The following is a 19406-nucleotide window of genomic DNA, read 5'->3' as shown; positions in this document are numbered from 1 at the left end:
GTTTTGTATATAGTTGATAAATTGTTTATTTCACTAATGTATGAGATATTTATGAATCTTTCATCTTATCTCTATATATTTAAATTGGGTTATCATCTATCACCAAAGAGATAAAATACTGAAATATTTTAGCTCGATAATTTGTCTAATTGTTGCCTTGGTGATAGATGATAAATCATGTTTTATGAGATTAACCTTTTCTTTTGTATAAGTTGTCGATTAGGTTATTTCTCAACAATGAGGTGTGATAGCCATTTATTGTTTGGCGGCGGATCTAAACCTTGATAAGGATGGCATACATGGAGATCAAGTGATATGTCTCACTTCTTATCTCCCTAAACATATTGAGGTGTTCTTATATATGTTTTCCATGTTATTGATATATGTGTGTGAGGCTAACGATTATTTGAGTCATATCCTATTTAGTCTCTTTTACATTGGGAACATGGAGATCACGAAGGTATGCATATATGTTTATCCATATCAATATCACGTGACTTCTACATATGTATAAGATAGACTCCCATTGATCCATCTTTATTATGCATACACTTGCTTTCCGTATCCATTTTATATGCATATATTCAGGGGGAGCAAATCATATACATTTGTCTTGTATGTTCTAGATCCATGTTGTTCACATACATTTCATTTGGATCTTTATAATTGAGCATATATGTGAGTATATGACATTTGGTGCTAACGGATATTCAAAAGTTTAACTCTATCATTCATATAAAACCGGTTGGTCATCAAGTGGAGAATGACAACTGATTTGTTTGGACTAATGTCTTCCTTGAGTTGTCTAAAGAAATAGGTCTTACCATGATGATACTAATGGATGACACCATGGGTTGACGGTCATCAAGCCAAGTGCATCATCATGTCGGCAAGGATGATGTCAAGCTTCTGATAAAAGCAAAATATTGACAAAGGATGATCAAGATCTCGACAACAAAATTGTTCAACCATATGGGCACAAGTATTAATCATATCTCAAGCATCAACCCCGATACGGATGGCGTAAGGCAAAGGTATAATGAAGCTAAGAGTATTTTTCTTAGTCTTTTACTGGTCTCGGTGTTTGGAGTTAAGACCGGGTTGCTAGATAGGCGTCGTACTATCAAGATGGGTCTATGATGTGAGCGTGCGGATGATCTTGCCATGTTAGTTCACTTGCATATAAAGAGAGTGTCTAGCCAAGTGTTGTGAGTCTTTTCTCAAGTCTCATGCATAGAGAGAGGTGGACATATCAAATAGGAATGAGTGATCTCTTATGTGCATGTCCACTTGAGTGCCCTTTAGTATTCAAGCCATATATCCTTGAGAAAACATATGATTCTTGGAATGATTATTCATGGGTTAGATAGCCCTTTGAATAATCTTTCCATAGAGTCCAAGAACATCGAATTCCGACACCTGAGCCATGAGATATCATCGTTTTACTAATGGTTAGTCGTGCTGAAAAATGACCTGCGGTCTGACCGCCCGAATAACTCCGGTCTGACCGGCCCTTTTGTCTGTGGGATATTTTTTTCTCCTGGAGGTGCCGATATAGAGCCGCTAGAGCCGCAGTCGGTCAGTCCGAGCTGATGGCGGTCTGATTGAGCCTAAGCCGGTCTGACCGACCTCTAAACTACGGTCTGATTGGCCAGGTTGACAAGGGTAAATTATTGGCCTGTAACGGCTAGTTTTCTAGCCGTTACACAGTAACACGGTCTGACCGGCCATAACACTGAGTTGGGGGATTTCGCCCCAACGGCTAGTTTGGTGTGTGGAGGTATAGATACCTCTCCACCAGCAGCAAGGGATCTCTCTTGGCCCTCATTTCATTTGCACATATTCCTTGCATCTCTCTCACACTCATTTGAGCCTTGTGTTCATCCATTTAGTGTGTCAGAGGATGTTCTAGCCAAGAGGTTTGGCATTCCATTGCATTATCTTGAACTGTGCACTTAGTTTATCTAGTGAGGTGTTGGAGAGTGAGTTGAGCCAATCAAAGTGCATTTGCTTCATTGTTAGAGCTAGTGTAGCATTTAATCATCCTCAACAAGCATCCTAGTCTTGTTACTCTTGGAGGTTGTCACCTCCTAGATGACTTGGAGGAGTTTATCCAGTGACCACTCCAAAGAAGATTGTGGAGGAGGCCCGGTGTTGATTGTGAGTGGTTTAGTGTTCGCCATCTCCGGAGTGGAGGAAGAACAACCCTAGTGATCGAGGCTTGGGTAGTCCTCTCCTTGGACCGGCTCCCGCGTTGCCCACCCCTTGACGAAGGGGGCGTGCGGTGGCTTCGTGATTGAGCGGTGGAGTTGGGGCTCGCCTCAATGGAGATTAGGAAACCGACAAATTTTCGAACCTCGGTGAAAAATTCCTTATCGCTTGTCTCATTTACTTTATTGTATTTACTTTGAGCAAGTTTACATAGTAGAGATTATTTGTGCCAATATCACCCTAGGCTTGCAAACCTCAACATAGGATAGCTTCTTGGTGCACTTAGTTTGAGACTAGTTGTTTTAGGTTTTTGAATTGTGGAAAACCGTTTTGATTTACGCTTCCACATATAAATCTCGATTTAGCCAAAAGTTTTTAAAACCGCCTATTCACCCCCCTCTAGTCGGCCTCCTTGATCCTACAGAGAGAAGAGGGAAAAGCAATAAACTATAAATTTGTAGCCAGCTGTAGCACGGACTCCAAAACACCATGTATGTATGACATGTCCACTCCAAGACACCATGTATGTATGACATGTGGGACATGGTAGTATATGTTTTATAGCTAGCTATTGTATGAATTGGCTATTAGATTGACTATATATGAATTGGAGCTGGTAGTTGGCTATCCTATTGAACTTGCTCTTAGAGCAGGTACAATAGCAGACTATAAGCCAGCTATAAGTATATTTTAAAGAGATAAGAGGGGAAAGAGATGAGAGGTGGGCTACTAATTTGTAGCCAGCTGCACGGGCTCCAAGACAAAATGTGTATATAACATGTGGGGCCATGTAGTGATGTTTTTTAGCTAACTATTATATGCATGAGCTATTAGATTGGCTATAGATAAATTAGAGTTAGTAGTTGTCTATATTATTGAACTTGCGAGCAAGGCTAATAATATAGCCAACAAGGTAGCTATAAGACTTCTTATAATCTTCTCTTAGCCCACCCATATAGTAGTTAGCTCTTCATCATTAATGCAGGACTCACATGTCACTCTAACATAGTTTCTTGGTTTCTGTGCCCGAACTGGCTACAAGTTTACAGCACGCTTACACTCCCTTGTCATCTCTTTTTTCCATATAAGCATTTAGCCAGTTTATAACCTGCTATTATACTTGCTCTTAGCACGGCCGGCGCGGCGAGTCGGGCGGATCGGACGCAGATCACGCGTGTCATGTCGCCCGGAAGCGGAATCTTACGGTGCCAATCCTCCATTAGTTTAACTATACATTAGGCCGTTCAGTTTTAAACATATATTTAATCATTTAATTTATTTTAAAAAGCTTATATAATTGTACTTTATTCTATCATGACTAGATTTATTGTTTAATTTATTTTAGCCATAACTTATATTTTTTTGATATTCGTATAATATTTCTAAATACAATAAATGGTTAAATACGTGTAAAACAATCAACGACGTTTTATCTATTAAAGTGAAACCTGAGTGAATGAAAGATTGAAAGTTCCTTTGAAATACATAATTGAGAAAGAAACGAATCGACCCCCAAAAACACAAAATTTTAATAGATAAAAGGGCAAAACAGAGAAAAGAAATAGAATAATGTTTCGTTAGATTGCAAGAGAAATAGATAAAGAATGGCCCCTTCTATTTGTAGCCAAACATTGGAAGTTTTAGGATGAGTCCTAAAAATGTTTATATTTGACTATTTGAAACAAAGGAACGGATTCAAATAATCCTGTAAAATTCCTATGAAAGGTTTAAGAGGGAGATTTTGGAAAAAAAAGAAGTTAGCATCGTGTCTAACATCCTAAAACTTTCCTTTGGATTATTATCTTTCCTCTAATTCATGTGTTTCTGCTATCCAATCAACAATCATTTCTTTATCTCCCTATGTTTTGCAGTTCTCTATTTTATACTTTTTTCTATTAAAATCCTTTTTTTATACTTGTACTTCTATTAAAATCCTACTTTTCTTGCTTCTACATTTTTCACAATCTTGCGTTTAAATGGGGCCTTAGGGAAAAAAAACTTTCCATGAAATTCAACTTTATGTTAAATTTACTCCAAAACTTGTATAAAATAAGCCATTATATTTCATAGTGTTTAATAGTATCCATTCCTTTGTTTCAAATAGCATTTAGGGCCTATTCAGTTTGGTGTGATTTTGATCAATGCTAATAGGGAAAGTGCAAGAGTAGGAATGCATGTCTACATTAATCTATAGGATTTTTTTAATGGGGTTGAGCGGATGGAGATTTTTCTATATTTTCTCTTTACAATTTATAGAAAAAATGTATCTTTTATTTCTCCATACTTTATTCTGCAAAACCAAATTACTTTTGTAGGGATCCAATCATTTGTTTTTCCTCCAAACCGAATAAAGGGTCAAATCCACGTGAATGAAATAAAGTGGTTAAAAAATGCTACTAGTTTTCTTTTGTGAAACCCGTTGCATTAGTAGAGTTATCTAATTAGGATCACAATCTCATCAAGCACAGGCCAATCAAAAAAAAAAGCCATTGTTGGCACAGGCAGAACTGACGTATGCTATTATCTTGAGCTAATGACCAGTGACAGGATTGAAGACTGATGACTGGTTCACTTGACACCACTCCAGAATAAAGCATCAAGAACAAGTTATAGTATACTGGCACTTTAGCAGTGCATCAATTGAATTTTTCCACATATTCTTGCTTTTTCTGCTAGAAATTCTGATCCTAGCATCTAGACCAAACATATGACACTTATTGGTTATTCACATATATCTCTTCAGTAAGATCTCACAATTCCAAGTTCTCTTTAGATGATAATCTGGAATGAAAATGGAGGTCCCTTTCATGCTGCCATCCACTTCACAAGATGCCCCCAAAGTAACTAACTTTGATCCTGTGGGTGTGAATCATCATATATTTTTTTTGTTCTTGTTTTTTATTCTTTTTTTCTTGCTGTTAATTTGTTGGCCTGAAGGTTACTGTCCAGATGACACCCTGGGGTATTACATCAGATGTACAGTGCATAAATGATGATAGTGCTGGTATATAGTCTATAGATTTGGGAAATCAGGGTGATGTGGTTCTTGGATGCCATTTGTCCTCTCCTAGCTGCTCCATTTTTTTTCCTTTTTCTCTTTGCAAGTAGTGTTGCTAGTTGTTACACGTGTATAACTCACATGTGGTTACTTTAATATGAATTCAGCTAAAAACCTATCAGTATACATAACAAAAAATAATTTATAAATAAAACTTTTATATATGTGTTATTAACGATATAAAATAAATACTGAAAAATAAACTACGATGAAAAATTTAAATTTTGGTTTACAAGTAGAAGTAATAGCGAAAAGATAAGGAAGATGAGGTTGTTTAGCGAGGCTGGCTTTTAATCCATTTCTTAAAGAAAATTAAGCTAGAAAACAGGCAAGAACTTAGCCTATGGTCGCCACCATTTATAGTATCACTATAAAAGTAATTCCATCTCTTTTTTTTTTCCCAAGGGGGTCATGTAATTGCCGTGGCTGTTTTATATTGTTGAAACAATGGACAGTTTTGTATCTCATATTCTCATGATGAACACTCCTGACCACATACTACCAGTAATTATATTTCAAAGAGGGTAATTAAAGATTGAGAAAAACATGATGCGATTAAGTACGATATATATATATGGACGGTACCTGCATTGGGTACCATGCATATCGTCCACTTAACTTTAATGACCAATTAGTGCCGGTCATTTTCTCGTGCTTACCTCCTTTTTTTTTTGTACTTTTCGAGACGTATGTGCGATGTTGTCACCTATGCTAGAGGCCAAGGCTACACATTATTGCTCTTCTTTTTTTTTTCTTGAACGGCAACCATAAAGGTTAGGTTCCCATATGAGAAATATTAGTAATTAACTTAGAGCAATTGTTGGAGGAGATAATGACTCGTGTCATATATTAATTATATCCGAGACACAAGGAATTCATAGGCGTATGGGTGAGCGATGAAAGCCACATCTTTTTATCATGATGAAGAAATAGGCATATGATCTATATCCATCAAAGTCCAAATCTGAACAATTTAGAACTATATCCGAGATATATGGTACAGGATTTCATAGATGTACGGTTGAGAGAAAGCCACCTCTCTGTCACGGTGAAGTTATAGAAATATGATCCTATCCACCGAGATTGAAATGTAACGTCTCCATCTTTTGGTTTTTCTTATGTTTATCAGGGTTTCACTTACCGCGTAAACCGTTAAAACCGCGGCACCGTGCTCCTGCGGATCCCGCACGGTAACCACAAAAACCGTTTTGTGATGAAATTGAATCTAAAAAAATTGAATTTAAACTCGCGCGGTTTTCGTGGCTTACCACGCGGTTTTGCACGGTTACCGCGCGGTAACCGCGGTAAGCACTTGCGGTAATCGTGGTTCCCCGCACGGTTTCTGTGGCCGAAACCGCGGTTACCGCGAGAAGACCGCGGATGTGATGTCAAATAAAAAAACTTTAAAAAATCTAAAAAATACATAAAAATAAGGAAAATATTTTGTGACTATATTTATGACATTGGAAAAATATGACATGTTATAGGAAAAACAAAAAAATTTTCACATGACCTTTTTATAAATTATTGATATTGCAACATACAAACATACACCGTCATATCACACTTCACCAAATAATTCACAACAATAACAAGTAACAACAACTTTATTTTGATTGATATGTCACAACTATACCTACTACCCATTATTACGAATAAAACTATTATGTATGTACTAACATTCACGTATAATTTTTCTCCCTACATATTTTTCATATATCCATCGATATATATTTGTATTTCATTATCTACCCATTGTCTAGTGTAAATCAATAATGACTCAACACAACATATTCTTAACCATCTTCCTATGAAATATTACTTGCAATAGGCTATATTTTTAATTTTGTTTCCCGAAATTCTCGTTTATGATTTTTAATTACATCAAAAATATACTTTTTCATGAATTTCTTTGACAAAACTACACTATATATCAACCTATATAACATATATTTTTCCCATTAAATTTACTCAAAAATTTTAAATTCTCCTCAAATTTAAACTCGGTTACCGCGGCTTACCGAAGCCATGCCCCCACAGACCACGCGGTTACCGCAGCTATCGTGGGATCATGAACCCTGATGTTTATAATCCAAAATTTAAAATTTTAAAATTTTATACTTGATTTTAAGGTTTTTTATCGTAGTTTATTTTTCAGCCTTGTCTTTTAGATCGCTATGAACACGTATATAACAATTTTACTCGTAAATTATTTTTCTTTTATAAATATATCATTTGGTTTTTTCTTAAAAAGCCAAAAGAGCTAAGGAGCCAGGCTTGGTTCGTTTCAGAAATAAGCCAAGGAGCCTTAGGCTTGGTTCGTTTGGCTCTCAAGTCGAGCCGAGCCTTACGTGCTCAAACCGAGTATTTTGTCCATCCTAGTCTCTCGCTTTATATACTTTCAAATCATATTAAATGATAATATATTATATTATGATTGTTGTATTTATGCCTATTGTACTATTAAACTTAGTGCTATATTAATTGTATCTTTAATCCGTTTCTGAGCACTTTTAACATCCGGAATAATTGACATCCACACACCATCCACATACCAAATCCGTTTCGTTTTCACCTATAGTCTAAGCATTTTTACCGGGTGAGGGGTGACGACATTTCTGGAGGGCCCAGGAAAGAGCGACTCACGTCGATCTTGTGCAGGCTTAGGGGCCCATTTGAACAGTAGAAATGAAAAAAAAAGAGCAATAAGAAAAACAACATAGAATTATAGAATTCTACTAGAATGTAAGCGTAAAACAGAGAATAAGACCATTTGATTAGACAAAAAAACATAGAAAATTAAGAAGAGATAAAGACTCAAAGAATTTTTTTTCATCAGATTCTACCTCTTGTTAAATTTCCTCCAAAACTTATATGGAAAGAGATATTCCATAGGAATTTCATAGGGTTTATTCCTTTGATTCAAGGAGCTTTTGTAGGAAAAATTCTTATAAGAATAAAATCCTCTAAAAATCCTGATTTTTTTCTATGAAGTTCTACCTCTTATTAAATTTCCTCCAAAACTTATATGGAAAGAGCCATTACATAGGAATTTCATAGGATTTATTCCTTTGATTCAAAGAGCTTTGTAGGAAAAATTCCTATAGGAATAAAATCCTCTAAAATTCCTATAAATTTATTCAAAGGGGCCCTTAGTAGGTGCAAAGTGCCTCGATGCTGGGACTAACACAAGACGCCAATCAACTGGATGTTCCTTCAGCTGGGAGAAGCACTCGGTTGGCATCTTCATAAGTTCAGACACCGGAGAAAGTTGAGCTCAAGCTGGTCAAGGTTTCCAGTCACACTTCAAACAAGCACATGCACAACAGGTAAAAATACATGCGAAAGTCACCGTATTATATTTGTATTTCGGTAAAAGATAGCAAAGGATACCCACCCACGCAGGCCTGTAGCAAATAACTCAAGTTGGCTTCTGTGAACATGTAGCCAGAAACTAAATATGTTTTCCTTTTTTTTTTTGTTCTTTTTTGGAAAGGAAACTGGATTTTGTGTAAGCACGACGATCCATCCAGCGATCTGCAAATCTATGGTAGTAAATGCACAATATAGCGGCGACAAAGTTCATAACATAACAATTTGCATATAATCCTAACAGTTGTGATCATAAAAGAGAAGAACAAGGGGGGATAATCTCCGGATTAAGATCCACCAAGACCCAACATACCAATTGTTGCCCAGTAAAACTGCACCCTGGCTTTGCAATTAACAGTTAGAACCCAAGGATGAAACAAATGTATTGGTACAAACTAAAAGAATGGGTTGCTGGTTGCAATCATGTCGACAAAACTTGCGGACAGCGGTACCTGCGCCACCGCAATTCAGCTAGTTTTCTTTCAGTCTTCTACCGAAACAGAAATGAAAATCCCGTGTTTACTGTGCTCCTCACCACAAGCCTATCATCTTCCACCAGAAGCCACCAGCACCAAGCCAGATGATGATGTTAACAACAGAAATGACAAATCCGTAGCCCCACCACTGAGCTAGCGGGACATAGCCAGCACCATAGAAGACAGGAGCAGAGCCTATTCCATAATGCGTGAGGCCACCCATGATGTTCGAGAGGAATGAGAGAACCATGGCAGCAAACAGCGAAGGAGTGCCCAAGGCACTGGACACTGACAAAAACGCAGTGAACATTGCTCCAATGTGCGCTGCGCCACTGGCAAAGAAATAGTGGGAGTAGAAGTATAGCAGCACCAAGACACCAAATGAGAGTTGCCATGACAGACCAAGGCCTCCAACAAACTGAGGGGGGAAACACAATACGGTCAATATAAGAGAAATCAGCAAAGACATTGAAAGAACACTTCATTCTATTATAATTGTAGAGCTCTGGGCTAAAAGAGAAAAACAATGGGATATCAGGAGAGAACAATATCAAATTACCTGTCTAATTTATCTAACTAGTGCCTTTGTTTCATATTATTTAACAATGATAACCACGAGGGGCGTTCATTTTAAAATATCTTGAAACTCAACATTGTGAGACACAACAACTATTTAACATAGTAGCATAATTACCCAGCATATCCTTACTATTGACATTGTTCTTGTTTCAGTAATAACAAACAAATAGCAGCATCAATTGCTCATTATTTCTAAAGTAGGATAAACTAGAAAGATTGTTCAACAAATATAATGTCTGACATAATGAAAAAAAAAATCAAATTGCTGGCATATAGTGAGTTTCTTGGTGTTGAAATGCTAGAAGATAACATGTGGAAAATTGTGTCTACAAGCGCAATGTCTATAATATAATGAGCAAAAAAATTTACAAGCATAAAGGAGATCATTTGATACCAATTGACCTGATGAATCAACAGCGCAGTTACAGGAGGGAGAGGGACATACCTTCACAACAGTCTCACTGAACCAAGAGATTAGGCCATATTTGTTGAGGTAACCAGCCATTGCAATAAGAGCAGCAAACCATGTAAGGGTATCCCATGCCACAGCCTCACCCAAACACTCTTTCCATGTGACAACTCCGGAAATCAGGAGGACAGATAGCCCAAGAATTGCAGCAGAAACTGCATCCACATTCAGCATCCCACCGAAAATCCAAAGACCGACCTGGTGACAGGGTAGCAATGTTCGGTGAGGAAAAAATCAGTTTTTATTCAAGATAAATAACAAACCTGGTTATGCAAAAATGCACAGGTACACAACCAAATTGCTACTACAAGAATGCAGGTATACAACTAAGTTGCTACTTGGTTTATATTTTGCAAAATAACATGTTTCACAGAATCACAGTAATAATGTGATCCAATCGCGAACCACTGTAGCCTCTTAGCAGAAATGAGACCAGAAAATGGTGGCCTTGATACTTATTCACTGATAATGTAAATTAGTGAGTTTCTGAGAGAAATCACAAAGTAATTCTACAAATGCCACTTGAAGCACAATAACGATAGTACGACACTAAATCTCCTAGATCCCTTAACAGTTACAGGAGCTTACCTCTATGTACTAATCCCAGACAAGACCACTATCCTAAAACAAGGGGAAAAAACACCGGATTCATGGAGATCTTCATTTACAAAAGCTAAATCCTTTAATACAATTCAATAACTTCTAAAAATCCTAGTGTCCCACAGGTAACATGTTTGTAATCAAAATCATACAAACATACACACCGACTACATTATGCTAGATTGCTGATATTTACACCCCGAATCCGCATAATAATTATACTAGCACTTCTGATTTTGTAAGGAAAAAAAAAACTGGTACCAGAACGGAAGGAAAAGGCTAAATATTTTCATCATACCGTGAGGAACAGCGTTCCAGCCATGATCTTCTCCTCTTTGCTCATAGGCCCCATCTTCGCCAACCGCTCCTTGGCGAGGCGAGGCGCATCGGGGCTGGTCTTCACCTCCGGCGGGTAGATCAGGTACAGTATCAAGGGCACAAACACCAGAGACAGCAGCCCCGGCACAATGGCGGCCTTCGCCCACAGAGTCCACCCGATCCCCTGCCCAATCGTCGCGGCCGTGAGGTTGGCGGCGAGCGGGTTGGCCGCCATGCCGGTGAGGAACATCGCGGAGGAGATGACCGACGTCTGGAAGCACGTGAGCATGAGCCAGGAGCCGAGCTTCCGCTCCGTGCCGTCGCCGACGCGCGAGCCGCAGGCCTCGCAGAGGGACTTGACGAGCGGGAGGAAGATGCCGCCGGCGCGGGCGGAGACGGAGGGGATGGCCGGCGCGAGCAGCGCCTCGGCGAAGACGAGCGCATAGCCGAGGCCGAGGGAGGATCCCCCGAAGGCGGAGACGAAGGCGTAGGCGACGCGGCTCCCGAGGCCCGTCTTGATGAACCCGCGGGCGAAGAAGAAGGCCAGCGCGATGAGCCACGGGATCGGGTCGCCGAAGGCCGAGAAGGCGGCGGCGAAGGTGAGCGTCCGCGTGAGCACGGCGGCCCCGAGGCCGAGCAGCGCGACGGCGCCCAGCGGCAGCGGCTGGGTGATGATCCCGACGATGGTGGCCAGGAAGATGGACAGCAGCTGCCACGCGTTGCGCGCCACGCCGGCGGGCGGGGGCACCACCCATATCAGCACCCCCGTCGCGATGGTCGCCAGCAGCGGCTTGATTGCCGCCCCCTGCAGCGCCACCGCCTTCGGCGCTGGCGCAGGCGCCGGCGCCGGCGCCGCCGACGCGGAGGCACGCACGCGGCGGGCAGCAGCGACAGCGACATGGCTGTCCGGCTTGGGGCGGGAGAGGGGGAGGGAGAGGGGGTTAGATGCGAGAGAGGAGGAGACGGTGGTGGGGGAGGGGAGGCGGGGGCGGAGGGAGAGGGAGGGGAGGCGGGGGCGGGGGCGGAGGCCGAGGTGGTGGCAGGTGAGGGGGGAGGCGGCGGCGGAGGCCATGCCGGCGGCGGGGGAGGGAAATGGAGGAGAGGTGGGGGGTGGGAGAGAGAGAGAGAGGGTGTGGGGTTTAAAGCGGATGGACGGTGAGGATGGCGTGGCATTGGGCGTATCGGATCGGAGGAGAGGGGGATCCGTGCACCCGGTGTTCCTGGAACTGCAGTGGAAGCCTTGGTGTGAACCAAAATGTGTTGTTTTGGTAACTTAAAAATAAAAGATTATATGAATTTTTTATAGTTATGTAATGGTATGAACGATGAATTAACTCATATAAAGTTGAAAATCTTTATATTTTATAAAGGTGAGATAATAAATTTATGTATATAAACTTTTTGAAAAAAATAACATAACATTTAGGAAGCGAAGCGTACACGTAAAACCAAGGAATATTCTGTAGAGACGAACACGACCTGAACAATCCAATGTTAGGGGGTGTTTGGGACTAGGGGCTAAACTTTGTCCCATCGAATATTTGGACACTTATTATAAATAGTAAACGTAGACTATTAATTAAACCCATCCATAATTTTGAGCTAATTCGTGAGACGAATCTAATGAGCCCAATTAATTCATGATTAGACTATGTGATGCTACAGTAAACATGCTCTAATTATGGATTAATTAGGCTTAAAAAATTCGTCTCATTTATGAAATTAGTTTTTTTATTAGCCTATATTTAATACTTCAAATTAATGTCCAAACATTCGATGTGACATGGGACTAAAAAGTTTAGCCCTATCTAAACAACCCCTAATTTGGACCTCCAGTGAAAATTCAGTTATCTGAAACTTGCTCCTCAATGAAATTAAGGATCAAACAAATCGGTCTCGGTCTTATAGCTGCCTCGGCCCTAAGGCCTACAAAACCGCATGGTTATTAGAAATTTAGTTAATTTAGTATATTTATGCACTGTTTAACTACAATTATCACGCGGTTTTGCCGGTACTACTATAGCAGTAACTGCTCGTTCCCTCCATGTTATGTAAACTCTACTCACTTTGTGCCCTAAATTACAGAGATGGAAAAATAAATCCATAAATTAGCTGCAGTTATCAGATGTGCAAAAGATTCATCTGAGAACGGATCGCTCTCACCACCTTGTTTTTTTTTTCTTAATGAAATCATACATAATGGCAAAGAGGGTTGTTGGTGTTCAATTTAAGCAATAAAAAATATATATGATAACAGTGAGATATAACATAACAGGGAGGTAACAAGGTATATACAGACGATACTCTACGAGAAAAACTAGAGGGGAGAGGTTATTTATGAATAATTTGATCAAATTACATAGACCACTCCTTGTGAGACAGCTCCTTTGATTTTGTGGGAGAACGGTGTTGGAGCCACTTCAATAGTTAAACATAATTAGAGTTGACATTAATTGAAAATTTAAATTGTATTATAGCTGTATAAACCTCACTGTTAATTTACCTGTAATTCAAACGATTCTCGCCCTGTTTAGAGGCATTTGGAATGACAAATGTCAAATAGCAAAAGTTTTGGTACAGAAAAAACTTTGACATTGTATTTTTGTAAGTTGTGTTTAAAAGCATATAAAAGTTGCCTTTTTTTTGCAAAAGTTGTGCGTTCGTGAGAGGTGGTCCGTCTCTCTATGCACTTTTGGGCGAAATTTGCTATTCTAGACTGCCAAATACCAATACAAACTTGTCATATTCCTACATGTTTAGATCCATTTTACCAAAAAGTGCTTCAAAATGGTAAAATTTTTGCCATTTTAAAGATGTAAACAGGGCCTCTGATATTTTTTTTACTCATTAATTTTTTGGGTTGTGTGAGTATTTAGCCTTATCTTTTTATTCCTGTTTATACTTATAAGGCAAAATTTAAATTTTTTTAGTCTTAAACTTAGAGTTGATTTTAGTTTTTTATTATAATTTATTTTTCAGTCTTCGCTTTTATATAATTAAAATACACATATAAAATTTTACTTATAAATTATTTTTTATTTATAAAGTTTGAGGGCCATTATCTTCGGTCATCTTCATAAGAAGCAAGAACAATATCAACCTTTGTCCACAATAAGCATAGACAACTCCCGAGATGTCACTACTGCCAATTACCAAAAATGCCTGTAGAATTAGCCGGCAACGAGAAGGCACTATTTGTCGCCTAGGCCAATTATAATTATGTCACATACATATACGCAGTAAAAATCGTATGTTTCAACTGTGATCATTAATTTTCCTTTTAAGTACATCAATGCTAATGGGGTGTTTGCTTGACTTTTTATGAAAAAAACTAAACAATATAAGATAAAAAATAGTTTATAAATAAATTTTTTATATAATTATTTTTAGCGATCTAAAAGTCAATGCTGAAAAATAAAGTTCGGTGAAAAACCTTAAAATCAACTATAAATTTTAGGCTAAAAAACAAAAATTTGTATATAAGTATAAGTAGAAGCGAAAAGATATATGTGAATATTCTCACGAAAATTAGAAAAACAATACCAAATATCTCCTGAAGTTTGAGAGTTGAGACTTGTTACAGTTTTTTTTTCCTTCTAGTTCACTTTAGTTAGCTATTGTTTAGTTCCAAAAAATTTTCTTAAAAACATCACATCGAATTTTTGGACATTTAAATGGAGCATTAAACATAGATGAATTAAAAAAAAAGTAATTGTATAGTTATGGAAGAAATCTTGAGACGAATATTTTAAGCCTAATTAGGACATGATTAGCCATAAGTGCTATAGTAACCAACCTGTGCTAATGATGGATTAGTTAGGCTCAAAAAATTCGTCTCGCAGTTTCTAGCCGGAATTGAAATTTATTTTTTCATTCGTGTCTGAAAACCCATTCCGACATCCGATTAAACGTTCGATGTGATGTTTTTGCCAAAAAATTTTGGCAACTAAACACCACCTTAATGTGTTGCAAAAAAAAAAAAAGCAGGTTGCCCAGTCTACAGACCGGGTCCAGCGAAGAATTCCAAGGGTGAAGAGGGCGCCCATACGTGTAGCCATGAGCAGTGGCCATGTGTGCGTGCGTCCTTGGTGGATTTGTGGCTGAGAGGACGAGCGGTGGAGATCCATCCGGTGGGGACAGGATTGGCCGCCGGCGCTTCCTGGCCGTCCGTTCCTTTTGCCTGGTGGTGCACCACCACCAATCTCAACCTCTTCTCCTCTCATCCCAAGCCTGAACTTTCCACAAGAGAACAAAACAATGGCAGAGGAAGAAAGAAATCTGCAGCTCAGAATTGACGACAGAGACGTGTGCTCGCAGTCACCTTGGCAGCTGTTTCTCATAAAGTATATACTGCTTCTTCGTTTCGTTTCGGTACCAAAATATAAATATTTTTAGATTATTTAATAGGATTAAGGTTTAGGACTAACCTAGAACAGAGATGATTGTGAATAGTATAAGGTAATTATGAGGGTTAGAGATAATTATATTTTGGTATACGATTTAAATTTATAAATATTTATATTTTGAAATGAAGAGAGTAGTGTATAGTAGCCGGACCCGGCATGTGGTTTGGCTGCTGTTGTTTGTAGTGATGAAAATCATGGGCTGAAATGGAGATGGAAAGGAACTAACATTTGCAAGAGCTGGCGTTGAAATTGGTAGAGTTATTGACTTATTTCCTTTTTTTTTTCTGAAACCCTGGTCAAGGTGATACAGTTGTTAATTTGGACATTTTATATCTTTGGTTTGAGGTAAGACATGTCATTGCTATGAGCTTAGGAAAAACTGGAAGATGGATAGAGGTGCTTAATTGTACTACTTAAGAAATGATGCTATAGATTTGACAGTCTATTAGTCATGCTTGCTTTCATGGAGCAAATATGTGTTGCTGTTGTTGCTGCTTCTGTATAATTTAGCATCAGTAGTATGTTTAACAAATAGATATGCTTAGCTGGACAGATCTGAATCTCAGGTGCAAGAATACACCAAGTCTGCAATCACATGAACCTCACAAGCACCCTGACATAACATTCGAGAGTTATACAAATTCATACTTGCAAACAAATTTTGTCAGTCACACACTGAACCTGATTAGCTGAACTGCTGAAGGATGTCAACCACTCTACCAAAGCTGTGACTGGTCTGATCGAATTTGCCTCATCTTTCTCGTTAGACGATCATTGGAAGTAGTACCAAATTAAGGCAGTCACCTGCATCTCTGCACTTGTCAAGAAGACCAATGGCATTATTGATTGGCTTTCAAGGTACATACTGTCGGATGGCAAGTAATATTGTTGGAGGAGAGCTTGATTACACAGACAAGCGTATCTGAAGATTATTCAATTAGTACATACAACTTTGGCTTTTCGATTTCGCATTCAGCAAGAACTTCTGTATGCATTATTTAGCATCGCTAAGGGTACGTTCTTTTTTAGTTTTTACCTATATGTTTTCTGAATTGCTAAAAGGTATAATTTTTTAAAAGTTTTATCTAAGTTTATCATCTTATCTTATAGAGTACATTTTCAATTTTATAATAATTAATCTCATCATTTATAATATTAAATAACTATAAAAAATCAAATAATATTTCGTCTTTTATCAACCAAAAGAACACAGCTTGGCTATCTGAACTTATTCATGCACATTTGTTTTCTGAATCCTTTGGAGTCTTTAAGTTTGGCAATTGTTAATTGTCATTACTCCTTTTAAAAAAGATCAGTTTGACGCGGATCGATTGGAGTTATGCTTGACTGTAGCTACTGAAGCTAATATTTGGAAAAAATTGCATTTTGCAAGTTAGTCCAGTTATAGTTGGGGTTTTGGTTATCAAAAAGATAGTCAACCTACAGTTCTCTCTGAAGGGTGTGCCAGTATCGATCATCTATCTTGCTCACTGTCAGAACGTACTCAGAAGAGAGGAACACAGACGACAAAACATCTCCTGGTATTTTTCTAACAAATCACATAGTTCCATGTAGAGGCCGAAAGTATTCTCAATATCTTTGTAATCTTTTGAGATCAATAAAGTTTCCTTTATATAAAAAAAATCCCATAGTTCCTACCGTGTCAGTGATTTAATTTCTCTTGAGTTTTTGTATGGACAAATGTCGGTGAATAGTTTCCATCATCGACCAAAATTTACTCACAGCATCAACATATTTTCCATCATAGACTCCAAGTTTCAGAAGAACAATACTATGCTGCTGCTGCTGCTGCTGTGTTTTTGCTAAAGGATGTTGAATTCGAATCGTGTCTGAATTTTGCAGATGTCTGTAGAGAGAATGAACAGAGGTGTGCTGCCTACTTTTTCGCATCGGAAATGTTTTCTAATAGCAAAAAGAGGATGAAGCAAACTGCAAGGTTATGAAACAATCTAATTGACTCATGCACCGTTGATTGTTCAAACAAGAAGATGACAAAAGCTAAGCCCAAAGAGATTATTCAAGCATTTTTCCGATCTCTTCTTTTTTAAATTTACTAACTGCGTCATTCTTCTCATTTTCATCTACTACTTTATCAAAGACTGTTTCTTTTTCTTTTAATTTTATGCTGATCAAAAATTGGATCTACAAAAGAGTGATTCGATCATATTTACAAACACCAATTAATCAAGGAATAAGTTCACAGGAGGTCCCTCAACTTAACAACGAATCTGTCTAAGGCCCCGTTCGTTTGCCCCCAAGTACTTACCCCTCGTTTTTCGCGCGCAAGCTTCTCGAACTGCTAAAGGGTGTATTTTTTGCAAAAATTTTCTATAGGAATGTTGTTTGAAAAAATCATATTAATCTATTTTATATATTTTAATAATTAATAATTAATTAATCATGTACTAATCCATTACTACGTTTTTCGTGCTAGGGATAAGTTACCTTGCTCTCACCAGCCAAACACGGCCTAAGGTCCCTAAACTCCAAAACCAGAAATGTATAACCCTAATCTTACGAAAACTATTCAAAGAACGTCCCATGGTAGTATCGAGCCCGGTTTCGCTCACGTGGCATATCAGTGGACCCTACATGTTAGCGGCTTAGGTTTTTCTTTATCTTTTTTCCCTGTTTTCTTCTCGTCGTGCACCCCCTTCTCTCTCTCCTTCCTCTCTTCTACTTCAATCTCCCTCTCCTATGGGCGCCAGCAATTGGCCGCGCAGGAGAGGCAGCATCCTAGCCCAAGGCGAGTGGCAACACGGGAGCTAGCTTCTGAGCACCGGCCGTGGCCGTGGGTCGCCGTCGACGGCCGGTGAGGTTGCCACCAAGGAACCGATCTTGCCGCGGGAAGCGACGGGCACGTCGTCGCACTTGAGCCCCTGACACGTGCGCCAGCTGCCCCGATCTCAGACGGCGATCGCAGTGAGCCTAACCCTAGCGAGCAAAAATCTACGAGAAGCTCATCTTTGGTCTGTACCTCGACGAGATCGTTATGAGGGTTCTTCTCAAGGTATCATCCCAGTGCACGTAGAGCAAGCAGTATACCTGTCGACGTCGACTTGTTTGAACACTATGCCAAGTTCTGGCGGCGCATGGAGAGCACGTTGAAAGAGATGCTTGGAGAGGCGGCGACGGTGAGGGTGCTTGTCAAGATCGCCAGTGACCGGTGAGTGAAAACAAAGTTTGTAGCTATGTGAATTGTAGTTACAGGGAGCGGTGGTAGCAAAAACAAAGATTGCATCTATTGCTTTTTCCAGCTGACATGCGCTGGTGCGTGTGTTCTTGCTGGAAGCCCAATAAGCATGCAAGAGGTTTTGTACACGTCGTTCACTACAAAAGCAAAATCGTAACAACATCGCTAAGCTTTATAAATACTTCAATGCAGTATGTTGGTAGGTTCTCCGCATCCTCGCTGGAGAACACGATATATGGAGTTGGTGCGGCACGATTTTCTCACCAAACTCGGGTTCACCATGCTGATGTGCAACTCAGCGCTGGTGATCTACAGATCACGGGGAGAGGCCGGCAGACTGGCACCGTCGTTGGCGGAGCATACGCCGCCATTGTGCTGCTCGGAGGTTCGATTGCGCGGGGCAGCCTGCGGATCGAGGCTGGATCAAGGTTGCGGTTTAGCTTCTCACGACGCTTCTCATGGCGATGTTCGCCGCGAGGGTCGCTCCGCTCTGCCATCGCTCGTCGTCGTCGTCATCTGGTCTGTGGTCGCCGCTATAGTCACCGGAGGGTTCTTTGCCTTCTTTCCCGGCCATTGATCGCACGGTCAATCGATTCGCATGCAGAGGAGAGCACGGGAGGGAGAGGACGAAGAGAAAGGTAAAGAGGAAAAAAATACTACTGACATATGGGGCCCACCGTGTGCCACGTCAGCGAAACCAGGC

General features: G+C 39.6%; 1 protein-coding gene across 1 annotated transcript; it reads right to left on the bottom strand.

Annotated features, from left to right (window-relative positions):
* Nucleotides 1-8880: 8880 nt before the first annotated feature.
* On the bottom strand, nt 8881-12155 carry LOC102708946 (dicarboxylate transporter 1, chloroplastic). The gene is made up of 3 exons (XM_006664002.2): nt 11064-12155; nt 10142-10363; nt 8881-9535 (listed from the first exon to the last, which is right to left on the bottom strand). The coding sequence occupies exons 1-3, from the start codon at nt 12153-12155 to the stop codon at nt 9173-9175; spliced, it is 1677 nt and encodes a 558-aa protein (XP_006664065.2). The 3' UTR covers nt 8881-9172.
* Nucleotides 12156-19406: the final 7251 nt, after the last annotated feature.

Source organism: Oryza brachyantha, chromosome 12 (assembly GCF_000231095.2).
Source record: "Oryza brachyantha chromosome 12, ObraRS2, whole genome shotgun sequence".
NCBI classification, from domain to species: Eukaryota; Viridiplantae; Streptophyta; class Magnoliopsida; order Poales; family Poaceae; genus Oryza; species Oryza brachyantha.
The sequence above is the reverse complement of the archived record's forward strand: the minus strand, read 5'-3'. Positions and strand labels throughout refer to the sequence as shown.